Below are 19,673 nucleotides of genomic sequence, written 5' to 3'. Positions count from 1 at the left end.
GGCCCTACGCTCCTTCCTTTATTTATCTGTTATTGTTTGTTTTGACCCTCGGTCATTGCCAGCCGCTATGTGGCCAACCCCGCTCTTTATTCATGTTTGCTTCCAGACCCTTCAGCCTTTGGCCCGGGTCCGCTTCCATTCATTCTTTCTCCCTATATATCCTGTGATACTTTATTGTACCTTAGCTCTAATATCGATGTGACCACAACCCCTAAGTCCTGACCCCAACAAGGCAACCCCAGTGAGTCTGAAATGAGGGCCAAGAGACAGCTAGGGGGCACAGCACTCCCTTTAGAGTTGCTGAGGCCAAATGCCCTACCCTCAGGCCTTGTTTGAGGCATCATGGCCATCACAGCCATCGCAGCCAATAGCAGCCCACATTGGTGACCTTCGGCGCCGACCCTGGACCAGTGTCTAACATGCATCTGTAGTTGAAGAGGTAGACCGTCTTTAATTCTAAAAGTTTGTCCCTGTCATCTTTGTTTGTGAGGTCAAGTACAATGGAGGCGAAGTTCTTAGTGCATATGGTCTCATCTGATCCAAGCCACTTGGGTGCCCTCCAAGTGCTCAGATCTCTGTACATGGCTACATATGTTGAGAGCTCTTCATGTACCATGCTGATGGGCATTGGACCACTCCTGCTATGTGTTGGGACTTTATTTATTTTGACCCTGTAGTGTTCCATGTCGGGAAGTACAGCAAGGACCTCATTTTCTGTGATGAGCACCGCTATTTCATGGCCACATTGGATTAAGTCGGAGGCCTTACATGTCGGTGCGGTCATGAGCTTAATGTCCCCTGCTACCGAATATCCGATTGCCATGATCCTGAGGCAGTGTGGGAGATTCTTCCTCTCCAACAGCTTGTTAGCTCTTTTCCAGGTTTCTATGCCGTTTGGGTGCTGATCTGGGTGAATCAGGGGGTTCACCTGGATGATTAGGCAGTGTGAGTCCACTGTGGGTTCCGCCAGCTGTTTGGCAGTCAGCCCCTGTGGGCCCACCACGGTATTTGGCTGCTTTGGTTCGCTGTGGGGCAGGGGTGGCTTTGGGGGGTTTCTTGCCGCGACGCTCTCCCAGGTTTTCTTTGGTTTCCCCATCGGCGCTGCTACAGTGTCTGGGTCCCTCCTGGGAGGAGACAGGACACTGTTGGCATTCTGGTCTGACTCAAGGAGTTCTAGTTTGTTGGTCAGGTACTCGCATGTTCTGGTTAAGCATGATACATTAGCTTCGGCCTCTGCAAGGCATTCCTCAAGGTCTCCTCCTGCCAGCTTTGTGAAGCCTGGGTTGGGGGATGTAGCCTTGGGCAGTCCTAGGTACCAGTGGGTGTATGCTGGGAGGAAGCGTTGCCAGAGTCCTGCTTTCTGGACGTGTAGGATTCTTTCTGCAGCAACATGCATGTATTCATTGGCTTCATCCATGGTGTGGTGGTTTTCGTCTTCTAATCTATCCTCTGGGCTCGGTTCTAAGAATAACATCTCATCATCCTCTGTATCGGAGGGTGATTGGGATTGGTTTTCCTGGTCGTGTAGGTCGGGTTTGTCATATGTTCCATCTTCTAAATCTTGGTTCTGTACCAGTTCTGGTGAATTGGGACTGAGTGTTGGGATACTGGTGGTAATTAGTGTTTCTTGGATTGGGGGCAGTTGCGGGGTGGTGTCTTGGTCAGCATTGTCCAGTTGTGCTGTTTGGTTCCAGTCGGCCGCTGCATTCCTCCAGGGGCTGGGATCTTCCAAGGTGTTTTGTCCAGTCTGCCCTCTCAGTGTGAACTTTTTGCTGCCTCTGGGGAGCGCCTGGTGGGATTGTTTGGGGGTGGTTGAGCTGGTGTTATACTTTACCCTAGTCTGGTGGGTGTTGGTCCTATTTGGTCCTGTTGTTCCTCCTGGATCTGGATTTTTATGCCCATCCATTGTGAAGAGATCTTGCATGGGGGATGGGGGCTTTGGGGGCTTTGGGGACTTTGTGGGGGTTTTTGGCCAAGCTTGCGAGGCATTGTTTACAGAGGGGTCAGTTTTTTTCATGGGAATATACCATGTGAAAGTGCAATCCCACCCCCCCATGGCCACCCCGTGAGAATGGCCACCCCGTGGGATCCGCGCAACATCGGATCCAAATGTATATCTCATCCGTGCAATGTGTGTGCCACAAAATATTGCGGCAACACTTGCAGTGTTGTATGTTAATAAATACATAATAATCATTTAAACTATATATTTATTAACTTTGAGGGAAACTTAGGCTCTATGTAGCCTTTTAACCTTATCAACATAAGAGTGATATTGTGGCTGTGCTACATACACGCGCTGTAGGCAGGATAACCTACTATACTCTACACTGCTGGTATTTTTGCGGTTTACATTCCTTATGGGTTCCTTGCATGCAAAGATCACCTCCCAATGCCCATGGAGCATAAAAACAATTTATTCCATTTTATAACAGAGTACAATTATGCATAACGTGCTGGTACTGAATTGGTTCAGCCCAAAAACTACGCTTGGCACTGCTGACCACCAAGAGACGATCAAGGGCTCAAAAAATAGAGAAAAATGATAAACATGGATTCCCCAAATTTCATCTAGATTGACCCAGCTGTTGTGGAGCAATGGTGGTGACAATTTCTCATCTTACTGTAAGGTTCCACACAATGTCAAAAGGCACATGAGGGTGGCAGTATTGAAAGTCCCATGTGGTGGAGCTGAGATCCATACTTCAGGAGATCATGAAACTGGTTTTTGGCCCAAAATGGAAATCACAAGCTGTACAGAAGTAAACAAACAACCAAAATGCACTCTGGAGTGCTCAGAAAAATTCAGAAAAATCACAAAGGATGTGTATGAAGATTCAATTGACATGGGGACTCTCATGGACACTTTCCAGGATGCCTAACCCTGTGCATGGGCCAATTTCATGATTCTCACACCCACCACTCAGTCAAATCTCAACCATTTGGGACAAATTTGGTATTGGGAGAAAGCTACAAACCCGGGGAATCAAATGGAGAGGTCAGGAAGAGATGCTACAGGTAGGAGGAGATGGATGAGTGTGGTGTGATGATGGAAATTGGTGGAGGATGGCAATTATTAGCAGATATGGCCCACTTATCACTCCTGTTTTCTTTTATTGAACTTCCACATCAACCGTTGGACTTATCAGCCATACATAACTGTCTACATGGTGCTTGTAACAACAATCTTTCGTTTTATATTTTCTTTTCATTTGTTTTTCCACATTATTGCCATTCCATGTGTTTAAAAGCCCTGTACACATAGGAATGGAAAGAGGACCTCCTTTTTGACTACAAAAGAGACTGTAGTGCTGAGAGATCCAAGTAGAAAAGAAACCCTAAGCTCAACTCCTTGAGTATTGTCAGGGCACACTGCTCCGCTCCACACTGCACCCTCCTGCTCCTCCTCTTTCCTTTCCCTTTCTTCTCTCTCTCTCTCTTTCTTTCTTTCTTTCTGTATATGGACAACCTCTCCTCTTACCTGTGTAGCATGGATGCATCTGACCCTGAGTACTCCATGTGGGTACCGTGCCGCCAGATACGCCACACACCCTCACTTGTACCTCTCTCCTCTAACACTCAGGATTACCCATGGAGCCACCTGTGATCACCCAGCTCTGCCCAGGCTGACGTGGCACCTGTTAGGTACAGGTCAGCAAACGGGGACGACTGGCGGGGACAAGGCTCCGGGGTTGGGCTTTGGCCTCAGCGACTCCAAGAGAGCGCTGTGCCCACCTACTGTCTCAGTGCCCACATTTCGAAGTGGCTTGGGCTGCCTTGTTAGGGGGGACAAACCATGTTGATATTCAGACTAAAGTTATGATGATGTAATATACAAGTATATATAGTAAGGAAACTGAATGGGTCAGGTGACAAATAAAACAAAAAGGGGCCGGCATCCGGGTCAGAGTGCATGGTCGTGACAGCACCCCCACATGACCCGTTCCCACCTGTATATAAACCAAGCCGAAGCAGAACTGAAGAAGTAGCCTTCTTCTCATTACTGCTTCAGGCAAGTACCTTAGTCTAGCTTAGTTTAGTTTAGCCTTTCATTCTAATAACAACCATTGCTGCTTCAGCCTAAGAAGCCAGACAGGGATGCAAGCACAAGTGAGGGCCACTCACCATACATTCCTGTTACTCTGCCACTGCCCAGGCTGCTTACCCCACCTCTCCTGTACTGTCCCTGACAAGTATTATAAGGAATCCCTGATGATTGTCCAAGATGGACTGTCAGAGTACTGCAGTTCTCTGCCATTTATTCCATTCATTCTCATTTATCACTTCCTTTTTATCTCTCTCATGAGCCGAGTCATTTCTTATTTGTCAGAGTGTCAGGTGTTAGAATGGGCGGATTCGGATGACTCTGGAATGGAATCGGAGACTTAGCATGGAAGGACCTCGGCCTCAGCGACTCAGGCAGAGCGCTGTGCCATTGCTGGTTGTCCTAGGGGTCCCTAATTTCGGATCTAGCAGAGGGAAAGTCTCTTGGGGGGAATTCATGTCGATTTAGGTTACAAGTTACTATGTACATTGTATATAAGGAGGGGTCCGGAATCAAAAGGAGCGAGGGTAGGAAGAAAGGAGACAAAGGGAGATGGAAAGAGGAACAACACCGAGGGTCAAGGGTTTGACTCAATGGTGTTTCTCAAAGGAGGAATGAAGGGCCAAGGCCCAAGGAGGAAGGAAGGAGGTTGGGAGTGGGGAATGGCTAGCTGACTGAATAGAAAGGAAGCAGCAGCCCAAATAGGAATGAGGGAGAATAGCGGAATTGAATAGGACAATGCAATAGTTGCAAGGTCCGACATAAGTCCGGAAAGTCCGAACTCGGAAGTTAAACTCCGGAATATTGGCAAACATAATTAAATGGAATGAGCTAACCAATACAATGGGTATAAGCGGAGGTGGGGTCAAAGTCCGAGGTTGGAGCTAAGACCGGAGGTTCCGGAGACGGAGACATGAACGGGATTCCGGAGTGGAGGTCCGGAGTCGGGAGCATAGGTTTTGCGTACTCGTCTGGAAGGTGCCGAGGTTGGGGTCGGACCCGGAATGTCCCGGAGTCGGACCGAAGGTGGTGTCAGAGCCAGAGGTGGGATAACCTCTTGGGAGTTGGCAAGGAGGAGGTGACGGAAGGGAAGTAGGACTCCGGAAGTCAGGTTCCGAGTTCCGGGAGCCCGGAGCGGAGGTCGGGATTGTATGGATATGACATCAGGGACGCGTCCAGGGTCGAGATGGCCTGAGGGTAATGCCCAGCACTGGGGCCGTTGCAGGGTGTGGAGCAGGCATGTGTACTGGCGAGCCCGGTCCAGGATGATGGTCCCTGGCCACTCAGACTGAAGTGGGAACTGTGAGTTGTTATTAAAAAGGGGGGCTATGCTACTTACCTGAAGTGGGAACTGTGAGAAGAAGGTTACTTCTTTGGTTCCCACCCCAGGTACCTTTATGTACATGCGGCTTAGGTCACATGAGGTTTTCCACATCACCCTGCATACAGCCGCAGTCATCTGGGTGTCCCTGTGGGGGATCCCGAGGGCGTGTGCTGCACGTGTGCGTGCTGAGTTGCACTGTGAGGCCGTCCAGGTCGTCCAGGGCTGGGTGTGTCGTGCACACGTCGTGGGCAGGTCAATAATACATAGGATAGAGGAAAGGTCATCCATGTAGATAAATGTCAGAGACCAGATTCAAGACGAAGGGATGTCTCCGTAACGGAGGGCTTCGGCCTCAGCGACTTCTGCCAAGAGCGCTGTGCCTAGTGACACGTCCATGCCCTAACTTACTGACTGGCAATTAGAACCTAGGGGGGTAACTCTAGTTGATTTTTCTACTGGGGCGTAATGTCACGACCCAGCGTTCCCCGGGGCCAGACGACCTCCTCCCTGACCCTCTCCCACGCCCGAACACTCCCCGCACACTCCGCTCACCGCCCATCGCCATCTAACCACTTCCCGCCACCTCTCCACAACCCCTCTTTTGATTGTCGTTGAACAACCTAGCGGCGCAGAGCGCCGCGACCTGTTGTCCCATGTTTCTCCGCACCTTGTTACCTTGTGGCGAAGGTCACGCTTGACCTTCGTTGTCTTGAACACGTGCCCTTTGTTTGTTTTCCTCCTTCTTTTCTCCGCCTGCAATCTCCATGAGATCTGGCGACTTATTCCCTATTCAGTTTCCTAGCGCTTATATACAGCTTGTAACTAATGCTTGTACTGTAGTTCGAAATCAACTAGAATTACCCCCTAGAGCTTACCTCTGTCCCCGTGAGACCTCTGACCTTCTAAGTATCGGGACCGCGTCGAGAACGAGGCGCAATGCTCCTCCTAGAGTCGTTGAAGCCAAAATCCCAGCTCGCTCGCCTAAGTAGCCTCGGCCTCGAGATCGGTGGGGTTTATCCCTCGCTAAAGCTCGGTCAGGTGTAGGACGCCTTTACCACTAGCAGGCAACGCTCGGTCGCCTACGGCTACCCTCGGCGAACCTTCGCACGGTGTAGGCGGGATAATCGCCCACGCGCAGAGCCGGCTCGGATATCCACTTCCACGATCAGAAAACAACTTTCATTCACGCGACGACTCGGTACAAATTTGGTATCTAAAAATAGTGCCAATTCGTACGATTCTGACGATACCAAGAACGTCCCAATCGGTGGAGATTTGACGGAGTTCCGTGTTGGAGAAGTTAGGCACAGCAGGTCACGGGCATGTGCGGGCGTGGGAATCTCAAGCAGCAACCCAGAATTCCAGCCTCACTCGTTCCCACGGCGTCTAATAAATTGGTAAAAATGCTCATTGGCTGCGTGAGAGTTATCTCCGGCTACATTTCCAATTTAGGCTCTTAATTCCGTAAATCCATTGAGATATCGCTTATTTTCTTTTATTTTCATATTTTGCCATCATTTCAGATATTGATTGATATTCTTTTATTGATACTGTTACCCTTTTTATTACTTCGCCTAATAAGGTACCCAGGTGCCATATGGTACCAATATTTCTCATCAATTATTCTAAAAATAATTGTTCCTTATATCCTGTACATACCGGATTCTGGAATAGAAGTTCTCCCCTCCCCCATTTTCTCTAAGGTGCTAGGACGCGCTAGAGTTGGAGTGAGTGAGTGGAATTCCAACAGTAGGAATAAGGGCAGCTGTCTAGCTCACAACGAGTGAGTAGTGGACGCTGAGCCCGGACCTTGCGGAAATCCCGGAGAACCCACACGGAGTTTAAGGATCGAGAGTCAAGCGAAGTTTAGAGAGAAAGTAGAGAGTTTAGGAGAGTTTGGCCCCACGAGCTTAGTCGGCATAGAGAGCCGCTAGCCCTCTTGCAACGGTTCTGACACGTAACCTATGTACAAGTGGGATATATATATGGTTACAGCGGAGACGGTTCCGCAATTGGCGGAGCCGAACGGAGCGGAGCTAACGGGGTTTAAACATTAGCCGACTGAATATTACCGACGAGTCGGTTCACAGGGTTAGCGGAAAGGCAGGCGATAACCCAGAAACGGAAAGGAGGGATAGGCCCGAAGGTGGGCTCTGCAGGGCAGGCGAGTGTATTGCCCAGCGGAGGCAGGGGTGCGCTAGCGGACGTCGGAGCTGTCCAGAAGTCTTCGGGGCTCCGTACTTAGGGAGGCGTAGGTAATAAATTGAAATGAGGGGGTGGTGACCATCGAGGGATGCCGAGAAGATTGCAGAATACGGGGGCTCCGAGGTTAGTGAGGGAGGAGCGGAGTTGGAACAGAGGGATCGGAGGGTCCGGAAGTCGATGGCCAGGGATGGATATGACAATAAAGATAGAAGAATGAATGAAGGAATAAAAGAACAAAGGGATAGAAAGAAGAACAAGAGTTGAGGAAACTGAAGGAAGGGTGGGGGGTAGGGGTGAGCAGGATACCGGGTCAGGGCAGGTGGAGCCGGGTCAGGCAGGTGTGCCCTGACACAGAGGTCCTTGCCTTATGTCATTGTTTGTATGTCAGCATATCTACACAGCCCCATAGATCAGGTGGATTCGGACAACTCCGGAGTGGAATCGGAGACTTAGTGTGGAAGGACCTCAGCCTCAGCAACTCAGGTGGAGTGCTGTGCCATTGCTGGTTGTCCTGGGGGTCCCTAATTTCGGATCTAGCAAAGGAAAGTCTCTTGGGGGGAAATCAAGTCAATTTCGGACTGAGGTTACAAGTTACTAAGTACATTGTATATAAGGAGGGGTCTGGAATCAAAAGGAGCAAGGGTACTCCAAAAGCAGACAAAGGGAGCTGGAAGGAGGAACAACACCGAGGGTCAAGGGTTTGACTCAATGGTGTTTCCCAAAGGAGGAGTGAAGGGCCAAGGCCCAAGGAGGAAGGAGGATGGGAGTGGGGAATGGCTAGCTGACTGAATAGAAAGGAAGCAGCAGCCCAAATAGGAATGAGGGAGAATAGCGGAATTGAATGGAGCAATGCAATAGTTGCAGGTCTGAAGTAAGTCTGGAAAGTCCGAACTCAGAAGTTAAACTCCGGAATATTGGCAAATGTAATTAAATGGAATGAGCTAAACAATACAATGGGTATAAGCGGAGGTGGGGTCAAAGTCCAAGGTTGGAGCTACAGTAAGACTGGAGGTTCCAGAGATGGAGACACAAACAGGATTCCAGAGTGGAGGTCCAGAGTTGGGAGCATAGGTGTTGCATGCTCATCTGGGAGGTGTCGAGGTTGAGGTCAGATGTTACGGATACGGAGTCTCCAACGACCATATCCATCGCATGGTCAAAGACTTCCCCTCTCTATCGCTCCTCCCCTCTTTCTCCTTTCCATCCTCTATCCCGCTACCCTATCCTCCTTACCCGTTCTACCCCTTTCCCCCCCCCTCGTGCAAAGCTTTCCCCATTGGGGTTTTGGTGCTGGCCGAGGTTGTTTGTGTTTCACGGGATTTCCTGCGACCTTACCATTTGTAGATAGTCACGCGTCATGTACGGAAACCGCCGAAGGCCGTTCCTGCTAACTAACAACTGCTCTACAACTGTCTCGTGTACCGTCTTCTGTAACAACCCTCCCTGTGACTCAACTGAACCTGTGTGACTGTACAACTCTCAATATGTCTTATAAGTCTGGTTATATCGAGTCCTCTAACGGCCCTCGCCGCGAGAACTCGAAGTCGAGAGTCGAAGACTCTCGACGTGTGTATCGTCCTATTGAACCTGTACCCTATGGGTCTTCATCACTCCGCTCTCCCCTCAGTACTCAACATACGACGTCCCATCACGATCATGGTGATCGTGAACACTATGAGGCCCACTTACCCGCGATGCCGGCACGTTCGCTATGCGAACGCCAAGTAGCCGCCCATCCACCGTCTGTTTCTTCCTTTGCCAGTCATCATATGTCCCCGCCAACGGTACGTTCCCTTTGGGAACGCCAAGTCACCGAAGGCCCTAATAGTCAACCCTCATTGCACGCCTACGATATCAACCCGCTACCGGTACGTTCGCACTGCGAACGCCAAGTACCCGATGGCAACTACGCGAAGCTCTCACCCATCTCACCAGTCGCGACCTCACACACGGTACGCTCCATTGAGGAGCGCCAAGTATCCGTGGCTGACCCATCTGTCCTGATATCTCCGACTATCAATCATCAATCCCTTAATAGCTCACTACATCACCCATCGCGATCGATGGGAATTCGATCGTCCACTCCCAGGTCAGACTGGGATCACTCATCGATTACACTTCCAGTTATGGTACAAACTAGACATGACTCTCGTCTTCCCACTATAAGAACGGATCAAGGAATGGGGAATTTCCCCCATCCCCGTAACATCAGACCTGGAATGTTCCAGAGTCGGACCGAAGGTGGTGTTGGAGCTGGAGGTGGGATAACCTCTTGGGAGTCGGCAAGGAGAAGGTGATGGAAGGGAAGTAGGACTCCGGAAGTCAGTTTCGGAGTTCTGGGAGCCCGGAGTGGATGTTACAGGAATGGGTTCCGGGGAACCCAACCTGAACCATTCAGCTCACTAATGGAGGTAGCTGCATAGCCATCAGAGGGAGAGCAGAATGGGATGAGTGTCTGGAAGTACAACCTGTGGGTTGGCCAACGGTAACTTGGCGCTCCTGGGAGTGTACCGGTAGCGAGTATGATGTGGGCTCCTTGAGGGAGCCACCTGGCTGTCTGCTAACAGGGACTTGGCGCTCATGGGAGCATGCCGGTAGCAGGTGTGCTGGGAGTGGTTGGCTAGCAGTGACTTGGTGCTCAATGGAGCGTACCGGTAGCATGGGATACTGGGACTCCCAAAGGGAGTCACCCAGTTGGTGGCTATCGGTGACTTGGCACTCACAGGAGCGTACCAGTAGTGGGAGTTGTTGGGGAAAGCGGGCTGGTGGACCAGTGCACGGTAGTGGGTGACCGTGGGAAGTGGGACCCGTGGGTGCATGGCCAGGCAGCCTGGAGCTGCCTGGACCATATCCCTCTCCTAAGGAGGTGGGATAGGCTACAGTTCCTGATAGGGAACTTCTGGTTGGATGGGAGTGACTGCTCAACCACCTGGTGGACTGGTGGGAGCAGGCAGCAGGAGGTTGGGCATGGGAATGCCCTCCTTGTTGCGGTTTTGTCATGGAGAGGATGAATAGGGAGGTGGACATGGTTCCAAGGTTACAGGTTGAGTTTACAGTGGTGGCACAATGGTGAGGATGTTACAATTGTGGTACAAGGTTTGTGGGTTATGTATTCAATAATCTGAAAATGTCATATCCATCCCCAGCCATCGACTTCTGGTCCCTCCGTTCCCTCTGGTCTAACCCCACTCCTTCTTCACTAACCTCGGAGCTCCCGTATTCCGCAATCCTCTCGGTACCCCTCGATGGTCACCACCCCCTCATTTCAATTTATTACCTACACCTCCCTAAGTACAGAGCCCCGAAGACTTCCGGACAGCTCCAACATCCACTAGCGCACTCCCGCCTCCGCTGGGCAATACAATCGCCTGCCCTGCAGAGCCCACCTTTGGGCCTATCCCTCCTTTCCGTTTCTGGGTTATCGCCTGCCTTTCCGCTAACCCCACGACCCGACTTGTTGGTAATATTCAGTCGGCTAATGTTTAACCCCGTTAGCTCCACTCCGTTCGGCTCTGCCAATTGCGGACCCGTCTTTGCTGTAACCATATATATATCCCACTTGTACATAGGTTACACTCCAGTAATAAAATCAACTAGAGTTACCCCCCTTAGGTTCTGATTGCCAGTCAGTAAGTTAGGGCATGGACGTGTCACTAGGCACAGCACTCTTGGCAGAAGTCGCTGAGGCTGAAGCCCTCCGCTACAGAGACACTCCCTCATCTCGAATCTGGTCTCTGACAGAAAACATCTTTCAGCATTTGCCTTTACATGTCATATGACTAGTTTATATCTAATATAAAAGTTGTAATGGTCAAGGGAAGTCCCTTGAAATTCAACAATTCCCCCAGCCAGCACCAAAACCCAGTGGGAAAGCTTGGCATGGGGTTTGGGTAGAGAAATAGGGGAAAACAATAAGGAGGCATACCTGGTTCTACTTGCTTGTAACCATGGACCATAAGATTCTGGTCATTCCTATAACAGTGGAGGTCGGGATTGTACAGATATGACAGAGACAGTGGTTTGTTGGCTGAGCTTGCAAGGCATGCATTTGTTTGGGTAAGGGCTGTGTGTGTGCAAGTGCTGAGTGTGCTGAGTGTGTGTGTGGTGTGCGAGTGCTGTGTGGGGTGTGAGTGCAGTGTGTGAGTGTGGTGTGTGAGTGTGGTGTGGTATGTGGTGTGTGAGTGCAGTGTGTGAGTGCAGTGTGGTATGTGGTGTGTGAGTGCAGTGTGTGAGTGCAGTGTGTGAGTGTGGTGTGCTGTGTGGTGTGTGGTGTGAGTGTGAGTGCTGAGTGTTGAGTGCTGAGTGCTGAGTGTTGAGTGTGCTGTGTGCTGTGTGTGCTGTGTGCTGTGTTGTGTGTGCTGTGTGTATGCATGCCTGGAAAGTAATTGCCCATGGGTTGGGTTGGTGGGTTGGGTCGGGTAGGGGGTTGGGAAGTTGGGTATGGGGCTGTGGTGTGGTGGGAACGTATCTCTTTAATAATGCCATATGGAGCAGAGCAGGACAGCCCCTGCAGTGACCAATGTGGAGTAAGGACAGTGAGCAAGTGCAGAACACATGGCTAGCTGTCTCTAATTAATATCAGGTACACTATGATGGCAACTTAATAACATTGATTTCCCTGGGTAACATGTATATATGCAATCCTGCTTCCATTTTTATCAGTCACCTGCCAAGACTTTAATGTGGAGGAGTGTCCATGCACCCTCCCTCTACCTGACATCTAGGGCTCCTAGCAGATTAGACCCATATTGGCATATCTTTGTGGGCCAATCTGAATGTCAGGGACATAGGATATGACTACATATATCACCGCATGTAGCTGCATCAGCCCATAACTCTCTCACCCCTTTCCCTGATCTGACTCCACCCCTTGATCTGAGTATCTCCCTGTTTTTATTACTTTGTTGCCTACCCCATCATTTAGTTCTGTTGATCCTTTTTCTTCCAATTGATTCATATCTCTCATGTATATAGCTGTCACGACCCGGCAATTCCCATGGTCAGGTGATTACTCCCCACACCTTCTCCCTCCTCCACTTCAACCCCATCAACTCTGCCACCCACCCGATGCCGCCTGAACAAGCCCATCACCCTTCCCCATCACTGCTACCTGTTTCCACGGCCTGTCATGGGCCTATGAGTCATTCCTTATCACACTTGTTTTTTCTTGATGGCTGTGCATGGCTGTCCTTCTCCCACACTCTTTGTTTGTTTTCGTTCCTTCTTAAGCCCGCCCACAATCTCCATGAGATCTGGCGACTTAATTCTATTCATTCCGTTATACTTAAATACCAGTTGTATACTACCTCATACTTTAGTTCGAAAATCAACTAGGGTTACCCCCTGCACTCTCTGTCTGACTCAGTCGCACCTTCTGCCTTCTGAAATATTGGGGCCGTGTCAAGTACAAGGCGCAACGCTCACGAACGAGTCGTTGAAGCCAAAACCCCGTTTCACCACGATTGTCATCCCTGCCCTTGACGGGCTGTTACACTGGAGCAGCAGACCTTAACGGTCGCCAACGGCAAGTCACGGTAATGTTTTCCCACACCCTGACAATAGCCCTATGTGTTGCTGAGGGTTGGAACCTCAGCTTTGTCTATGACTAGGTTTTTGGGTGATACTTGACTTGGACTGACAAGTGATCCCTGACACTGAATGCATGGATATGGTTCAGATTCTTGGATTGGGTATGTGAAGAAATTCATGTTGCTAGCACTATAGACTTATGTCATGAATTCAACTAATGTAAATCGGGTGACTGGACGAATGACATAAAATGGACAATTGAACCCAGGACCTCTAGCATGCATCCATACACTACTCACCCATTATGCCAGGGAGGTTACTCCATCCCTGATGGTTATTCCAACAGTATGGAGTTTATTTACTGCAATCAAATAGACCATTGCCTGAACTAAACACTTCGCATACAAATGAAGATAGCATATTTGATTTGAAATTGCAGTACAGTTTGTTAGAGGGTTCCTCCCAAACTGGATGGCCAAGCTTGCAGTGCAGTGCCGAGGGCGCTGCAAGCTCAGCCATCCAGTTTGAGGGGAACCCTCATAACAATTGTAGCCTGGTAGGAGTTATCTGATCTTGCTAGACGTTTATAATAGGAGGGCTAAAGCGGGAGCTCAGTCTCCGTAAATGAAGAACTGAATTACTACGGTAAATACTAACCTAAAGCGGGAGCTATAGTACAGAAGAGTACAGAGTAAGTAATGTAACAACTAACTAAAAACAATGATACTAACCTCAGTCTCCGTAAATGAAGAACTGAGGAGAAAAGGAAAGTAGAGCGAAAACAGTATATACAATTATATACATTGTGTCACGAGGCAAATACGGATGTAAGAGGGATCATGTGGTGTTGGTTGGTAAGTCATGGGTCATCGTTACTCCAACACGCCCACTCAACGCTTGTTGACTTTACCTTAGACCCAACTCCAATCTAAACTTCGCATATTTTACCTGTGGCAGCGCTTTGGTGAATATGTCCGCAACCTGATCGGCTGTAGGAATATATTCAAGCTCCAAGATACCGTTCTCGATTTTCTCGCGGATCCAATGATGTCGCACATCAATATGCTTTGTTTGAGCATGGAACACGGGATTTTCGGCAATAGCGAGTGCTGATTGGTTGTCGACAAAGATTTTGACTGGGATTTCGTCGGAAAACATCCTGGAATCGTCGAATAAGTTGTCAAGGTATGTAGCTTCTTTTCCAGCATGTGCTGTGGCCATGTACTCGGCCTCCGTGCTTGATAAAGCGATTGTTGGTTGCTTCTTCGAAGACCACGCTATCGCGGCACCACCAAAAATAAAGCAATAACCTGACACTGATCTCCTTGTGCTAGGATCTCCAGCCCAATCGGCATCAGAATATCCCCATACCCCCTCTTTCAACCTCTTTCCATCGAATGTCAAGACTAAGTTGCGCATCCCATTCAGATATCGGTACACCCGCTTAATAGTGGATAGGTGTTGTTGTCCGGGAGCCACAGCATGTTGAGATAATAGTCCGACAGCGAAAGAAATATCCGGGCGGGTACTGATCGCTGCATACATGAGTGACCCAAGCATCGATTGGTAAAGCGTTTGATCGATTTCTGGTGAGTTCAACTTTTCAAGTTTTAAGTTTGCAGCCATTGGGGTACTCATTGGTCGTGCTTTTTCCAGCCTGAATCGCGCGAGGATGTCGGTGACATATTGTCGCTGGCTTATCGTAATACAGTCATTCACGTGCCAATGGCGCACCTTTTGTAATTTTGACACTATAATTTGAGATCTGCCCTCCAAAAAATAAAAAAAATCCCAATAGTAGCCAGACTTATAATGTACCTACTGTCCAAAATTGGATGAAAAAGAATGAGAAATGAAGGAGAATAAATGCAGGTGAGCAAATGGGCCTTTCATGGCTTAATGGTTCAGTGTGACATAGTGTGACCTTGAATTTCCCACGCCAGATCGATCCCCGTTCACTGCTCATCGGCGTCGCAGATGGGTTCCTCCACTCCTTTTCCACACTCTTTCACTGTATCCGACAGCAAAATTACCAACTGAGGATAATTTTCTGCCATCCAGTCTTTTTTTGTGACCGCTTTTGGCTTTTTTGGCACCTTCTGTTTCAGCGCTTGCAGCTGTTCCTTCTGCACTTTCCATGCTGCTTCACCGACTTTCTGGTGTCTCTGAAATTCCTCCCAGCCCTTCTGTGCCTCCTTCTTTGCCTTCTCCACCGCGTCCTCCATTTCCCTCTTCTTGGCTCGATCACTCTGCTGCTGAATAAATCCCTCATGTGTCACCACGCGCCCAAACACACCTTTGATCCGACCACCTTCCTCCTTGTTTTTCTCTCCCTCCTCACGGGAAAGAAGCTGAGTCCGAGCCTTTGATACGTACATCCCAGAAAGTGCTAACTGTGCATTTGTTGCATCTATGGCATCAACAGCGCTTGTCACATAATCCCTTGCATTTCGAAATGCAGCTTGTGTCTCACACAATTCAGCAATCAGCTCTTCATGAGTTTTCTTCTCATATTCCGTGTCCTCAGCAAGGCCCCATTGGATGTTTTGGAGGCTTCTGCCATCACCATATACCCGCTCTGGGAGTTTAAATGCCAAAGAAAGTAGCAGCTGCATTGCGACCCTGTCCTCCCTTGAGTCTCCGTAGAAATGTAGTATATGGGACCCTGCATTCCAATGCATATTCTCGTGCACTAACAGCCTGCCGGCCTTCCTGCTGAGCGCGCGCTAATTCAGCACGATATGAAGCAAGAGTTTGCAGCATGTGCTCCTCTACTGCTTGAGATGCCTTTTGCTTTCTCATTCTCAGGGAGTCTGCATGTCGAGCCATTAAGGAAATCGCAAATGCAGAACAGGAAATGGATGTGTGAATAAGGGAAGCACGGATGTAAACCCAGGTCCGGCAACTGCTTGTTCACCAAAACAAACAAACATTGGCACATGTGCTGATGGCCTTCTGCTCCTGAGTAACACCCCAACCCCCAGGTCATACTTTATTGTCATTTCCCTACTTCTGGAATGTACAGGATGCGCAACCCTCATATTTACCATTTTCCACACTAAATAACTACTATAACTCCTTCATTACATGTCCGATCAGCTCAAATTTTTGCATAGTTGTAGCTGTAGTCATTGCATACAAGCTTGAAAAAAATGAAGAAATATGACTATGAAATAAGGATGCTACGGGCATATTAACCATTGAGGGGTGAAAACCATTGGCACGTGAATGACTGTAGTACATGCAGCTCTATCGCGCGTGATTTCCATCGCTAAAAACCAATGGACTTCTCCTAGGTCCCGCATCTCGAATTTTCCGGTAACCTCGGCCTTCATGATGGCCAATTCGGACTTCGGAGCAACGAGTAACAGATCGTCAACATAGACGAGGATGAAGCATGAGTGATCCGCGTAGTATAAGCATGGATCGTATCCAGATTGCTGATATCCAAGTGACTTCAGGTGCTTTCAGAGCGTGCGGTACCATTCCAGGCCGGCTTGCTTTAAGCCATACAGGGCCTTCTTTAGCAACCACACCTTTCCCGGTGTTGTCGGGACTCCGGCAGGAGGTTTGATGTAGATCTCCTCCTGGAGGTCACTATTCAGGTAAGCGGTGACGGCATCTAACTGGTGGATTTCGAGGTCATGTCCAGCGGCATAGGTGAGGCACGCAAATAAAGTGTCGCAGCCAAGTGTGGGTGAGTAAGTCTGGAAGTAGTCCACTCCCAGAACCTCGGTATATCCTTTTGCCACCAGTCTAACTTTCTTTTTTACGATTTCTCCTTCGGCATTAGTTTTCTCGGCAAAAACCAATCGGCCATCGTGGACTCGAATGCCTTCGGGAACATCGGTTTCCTCGAATACCTTTCGGTTGACAAGGTTCTGATATTCTTCGGTTATCGCTGCTGTCCAGCCATCAGCATCATTCCTTTTCATCGCTTCGTGGTAACTCCGGGGAGAGGTTGCTGCGACATAGGCGAATTCTTCGCCATCGCGCATGATAGCAAAGTTGAGTGTTTCAACTTTCTCTTCATTTTCGCCCACTGAAGTTGTATTCTTTTCAGAATTGCCCACTGTTTCCGCATTCGGGATTGGTTGCATGGTTACTTGGGTGCATCTTGAACCCAAATCCATCTTCGGATCTTCATCCGGTCTGATGGGTCGCTTTCCAGCATTCTTACGAGTTGTCCGATGGAGTGGTGGATTTGGAGTAGGATTTGGGTCTGGATTGGGATTTGGGTTCGGAGCGGTGTTGGGTTTAGGATTAAGGTCGGAATGTTGGTTCTCGATTGACGGGTTCTTGGGTACGTTAGGTGAGTTGATCTTTGTATCATTCTCGCCATTTCCGTCCTTGTCCCCCCCTGAAACAGCATTCTGACTACTCGGACTTCCTTTAGGACTTCCAACTTCGTCTTCCACTCCCTCTTCCTCATCATCTACATTCACCCTCACCCTCTCATGTTCACCTCCCTCAATAAACTCAATGTCCCTCGACTCTATCATCCGGCGTTTAGCGCGGTCCCACAACAAATACGCTCTTTTGTCTTCAGCAAAACCAATGTGAATGCACTCGACTGTCCGGGCCCCAAGTTTCGTTTGAAACTTTTGGGGAATGTGTGCATAGGCAACACATCTGAATAGTCGCAGTGATTTGAGTGAAGGTTTTCGACCGAAATATGCCTCGAAGGGTGTCTGGTTCTGGTTTAGAGCTCGGGTTAATACCCGGTTCTTAATCCAGATGGCATGTCGTATGGCAATACCCCAGAAACTCGGAGGAAGTTGCTTGACTTTAAGCACTTCTTTCGCATCTTCTAGCATTGACCGTGCGCGGTCATTTAGAGTGCGGTTTACCCTTTCGGCAACTCCGTTCTGTTGTGGGGTGTAGGCATTTGTGATCTCGTGGGTGATTCCCTCAGACTCAAGGTAAGTTTTGAAGTCGGTGGATGTGTATTCGCCACCTCCATCTGTGCGCAGGGTTTTAACCTTTCTTCCAGATTCCTTTTGAGCTTTCGCTTTCCAGGCTTTGAATAGATTTAGCGCTGAGTCCTTGGTCTTCGCAAGTCCGATATGGGTGTACCGGTTATAATCGTCGGTGAAAGTGATGAAATAACGGTGACCCTCGCGGGTCTCTGGAGTGATTGGGCCGCATAAGTCGCTAAAGACTCGGCCTAGTGGTTCGGATGAGCGGGTTGAGGTGGATTTAGGGATTGGATCGCGGGTTTGCTTTCCCTTTAGACAAGGTATGCAGCGTCCCTTTCCTTTCTCCGTAATTTCCATTTCGTCCACTGACCCATGTTTCTCCATGTTTAGGATTGTATCCTCGGTAACGTGTCCAAGCCTCCGGTGCCATAGGGCTAGGCTGGCTTTGGAAGTTGACATGGTTTGGGTTGTGAGTGCGTGCTCATCATTTTCGGCAACTTCGACTCAACAAAACTTTGCGGTTTCGGGATGAATTATCTTGACGTGGAGCCTGTAGAGGCTACCGTGTAAGTATGCTCGATTGATGACTTTTCCAGATTTGGAATTCACGATGTCGATGCGGTCATCCTCTATGATGGTCCTGAGGCCATTCTTTGCAAGTTGTCGGCCAGATAGGAGATTTTCGTTTAAGCGGGGTACATGTAGGACCTTGGTGAATTTACCATGGTAGGACTTATCTCCCAAGAAAGTGTGGACTTCGATGTCACCAATGCCGACTGCGTCAATCTGCACATCGGCAGTCTTGATCTTTTTTGGGTGAGTCAGTTCCTGATAAGTCGAGAACATGGAGCGGTCGGGGGTCATATGTGATGATGCCCCTGTGTCGATGACAAAGTGGGTGAAAAGGGAAGTTTTTGAGGCTACTAGCGCAGTCTCAGACTCTAGGGTCTCATGCGCGAGATAGACTGTCAATCCTTCTCCTGACTCATCAGCTTCGGCTACTTTAGCTGACTGCCCTTTCCCCGACTTCTTCCGTCTCGGACCTCTTCCCTTTGGGGCTTTTCCTTCTGCCCCACCTCCTTCTGCCCAACATTGCTCTGCAGTGTGCCCCTCTTTCTTGCAGTTGCCGCACGTTAATTTGTTTCCTTCCCTAGATCTCTGACTCAGCTGGCCTGAAGAGGCCTTCCCTTTCGGGATTCCCTTCCCAACTCGGACTAGCATAGCAGTTTCCTGCTTGTGCTTGAGTTTACTCTCGTGTACAAGGATCGCGTCTATTGTATCTTGCAGGGTAAGTTTGTCCTTGTTCAGGAGAATTTCCTGAATCATCTCCCACTCTTCCGGAAGTGCCATGAGTATGGCAACTGTCTGGATTTCCTCGCTAATATTGGTTCCGAGTGAGTCGAGTTTAATGAACAAATCCTTGAGCTCCTGGATTTGACTATAGATGTCCTTTTCAGGAAGCATAACGGTGCGGAAGAGTTTCTTCATATGGTAAAAGACAGACTTCACGCCTTTTCCTTCGAACTTCTTTTTGATTTCCGCCCATGCTATAGGAGCTTCTTTGATACCCTTTATGAGGAGTTTGACTTCCTCATCGACGGACACGACAAGTTGGAGTAAAGCCGCAGAATTACCCTCTTTCCATATTTGG

At 49.1% G+C, this 19,673-nt stretch overlaps 1 protein-coding gene across 1 annotated transcript; it reads right to left on the bottom strand.

The window, feature by feature from the left end:
• Positions 1–15,058: 15,058 nt before the first annotated feature.
• On the bottom strand, positions 15,059–15,932 carry EI90DRAFT_3021143 (uncharacterized protein; the record flags this gene model as incomplete). The annotated part of the gene is made up of 2 exons (XM_039057609.1): positions 15,059–15,768; positions 15,797–15,932. 2 exons carry the CDS (start codon positions 15,930–15,932, stop codon positions 15,059–15,061), a joined length of 846 nt encoding a protein of 281 aa, XP_038909649.1.
• Positions 15,933–19,673: the final 3,741 nt, after the last annotated feature.

This window comes from Cantharellus anzutake (genome assembly GCF_015039405.1).
Source record: "Cantharellus anzutake strain C23 chromosome Unknown EI90scaffold_102, whole genome shotgun sequence".
In the NCBI taxonomy this organism is placed as follows: domain Eukaryota; kingdom Fungi; phylum Basidiomycota; class Agaricomycetes; order Cantharellales; family Hydnaceae; genus Cantharellus; species Cantharellus anzutake.
The sequence above is the reverse complement of the archived record's forward strand: the minus strand, read 5'-3'. Positions and strand labels throughout refer to the sequence as shown.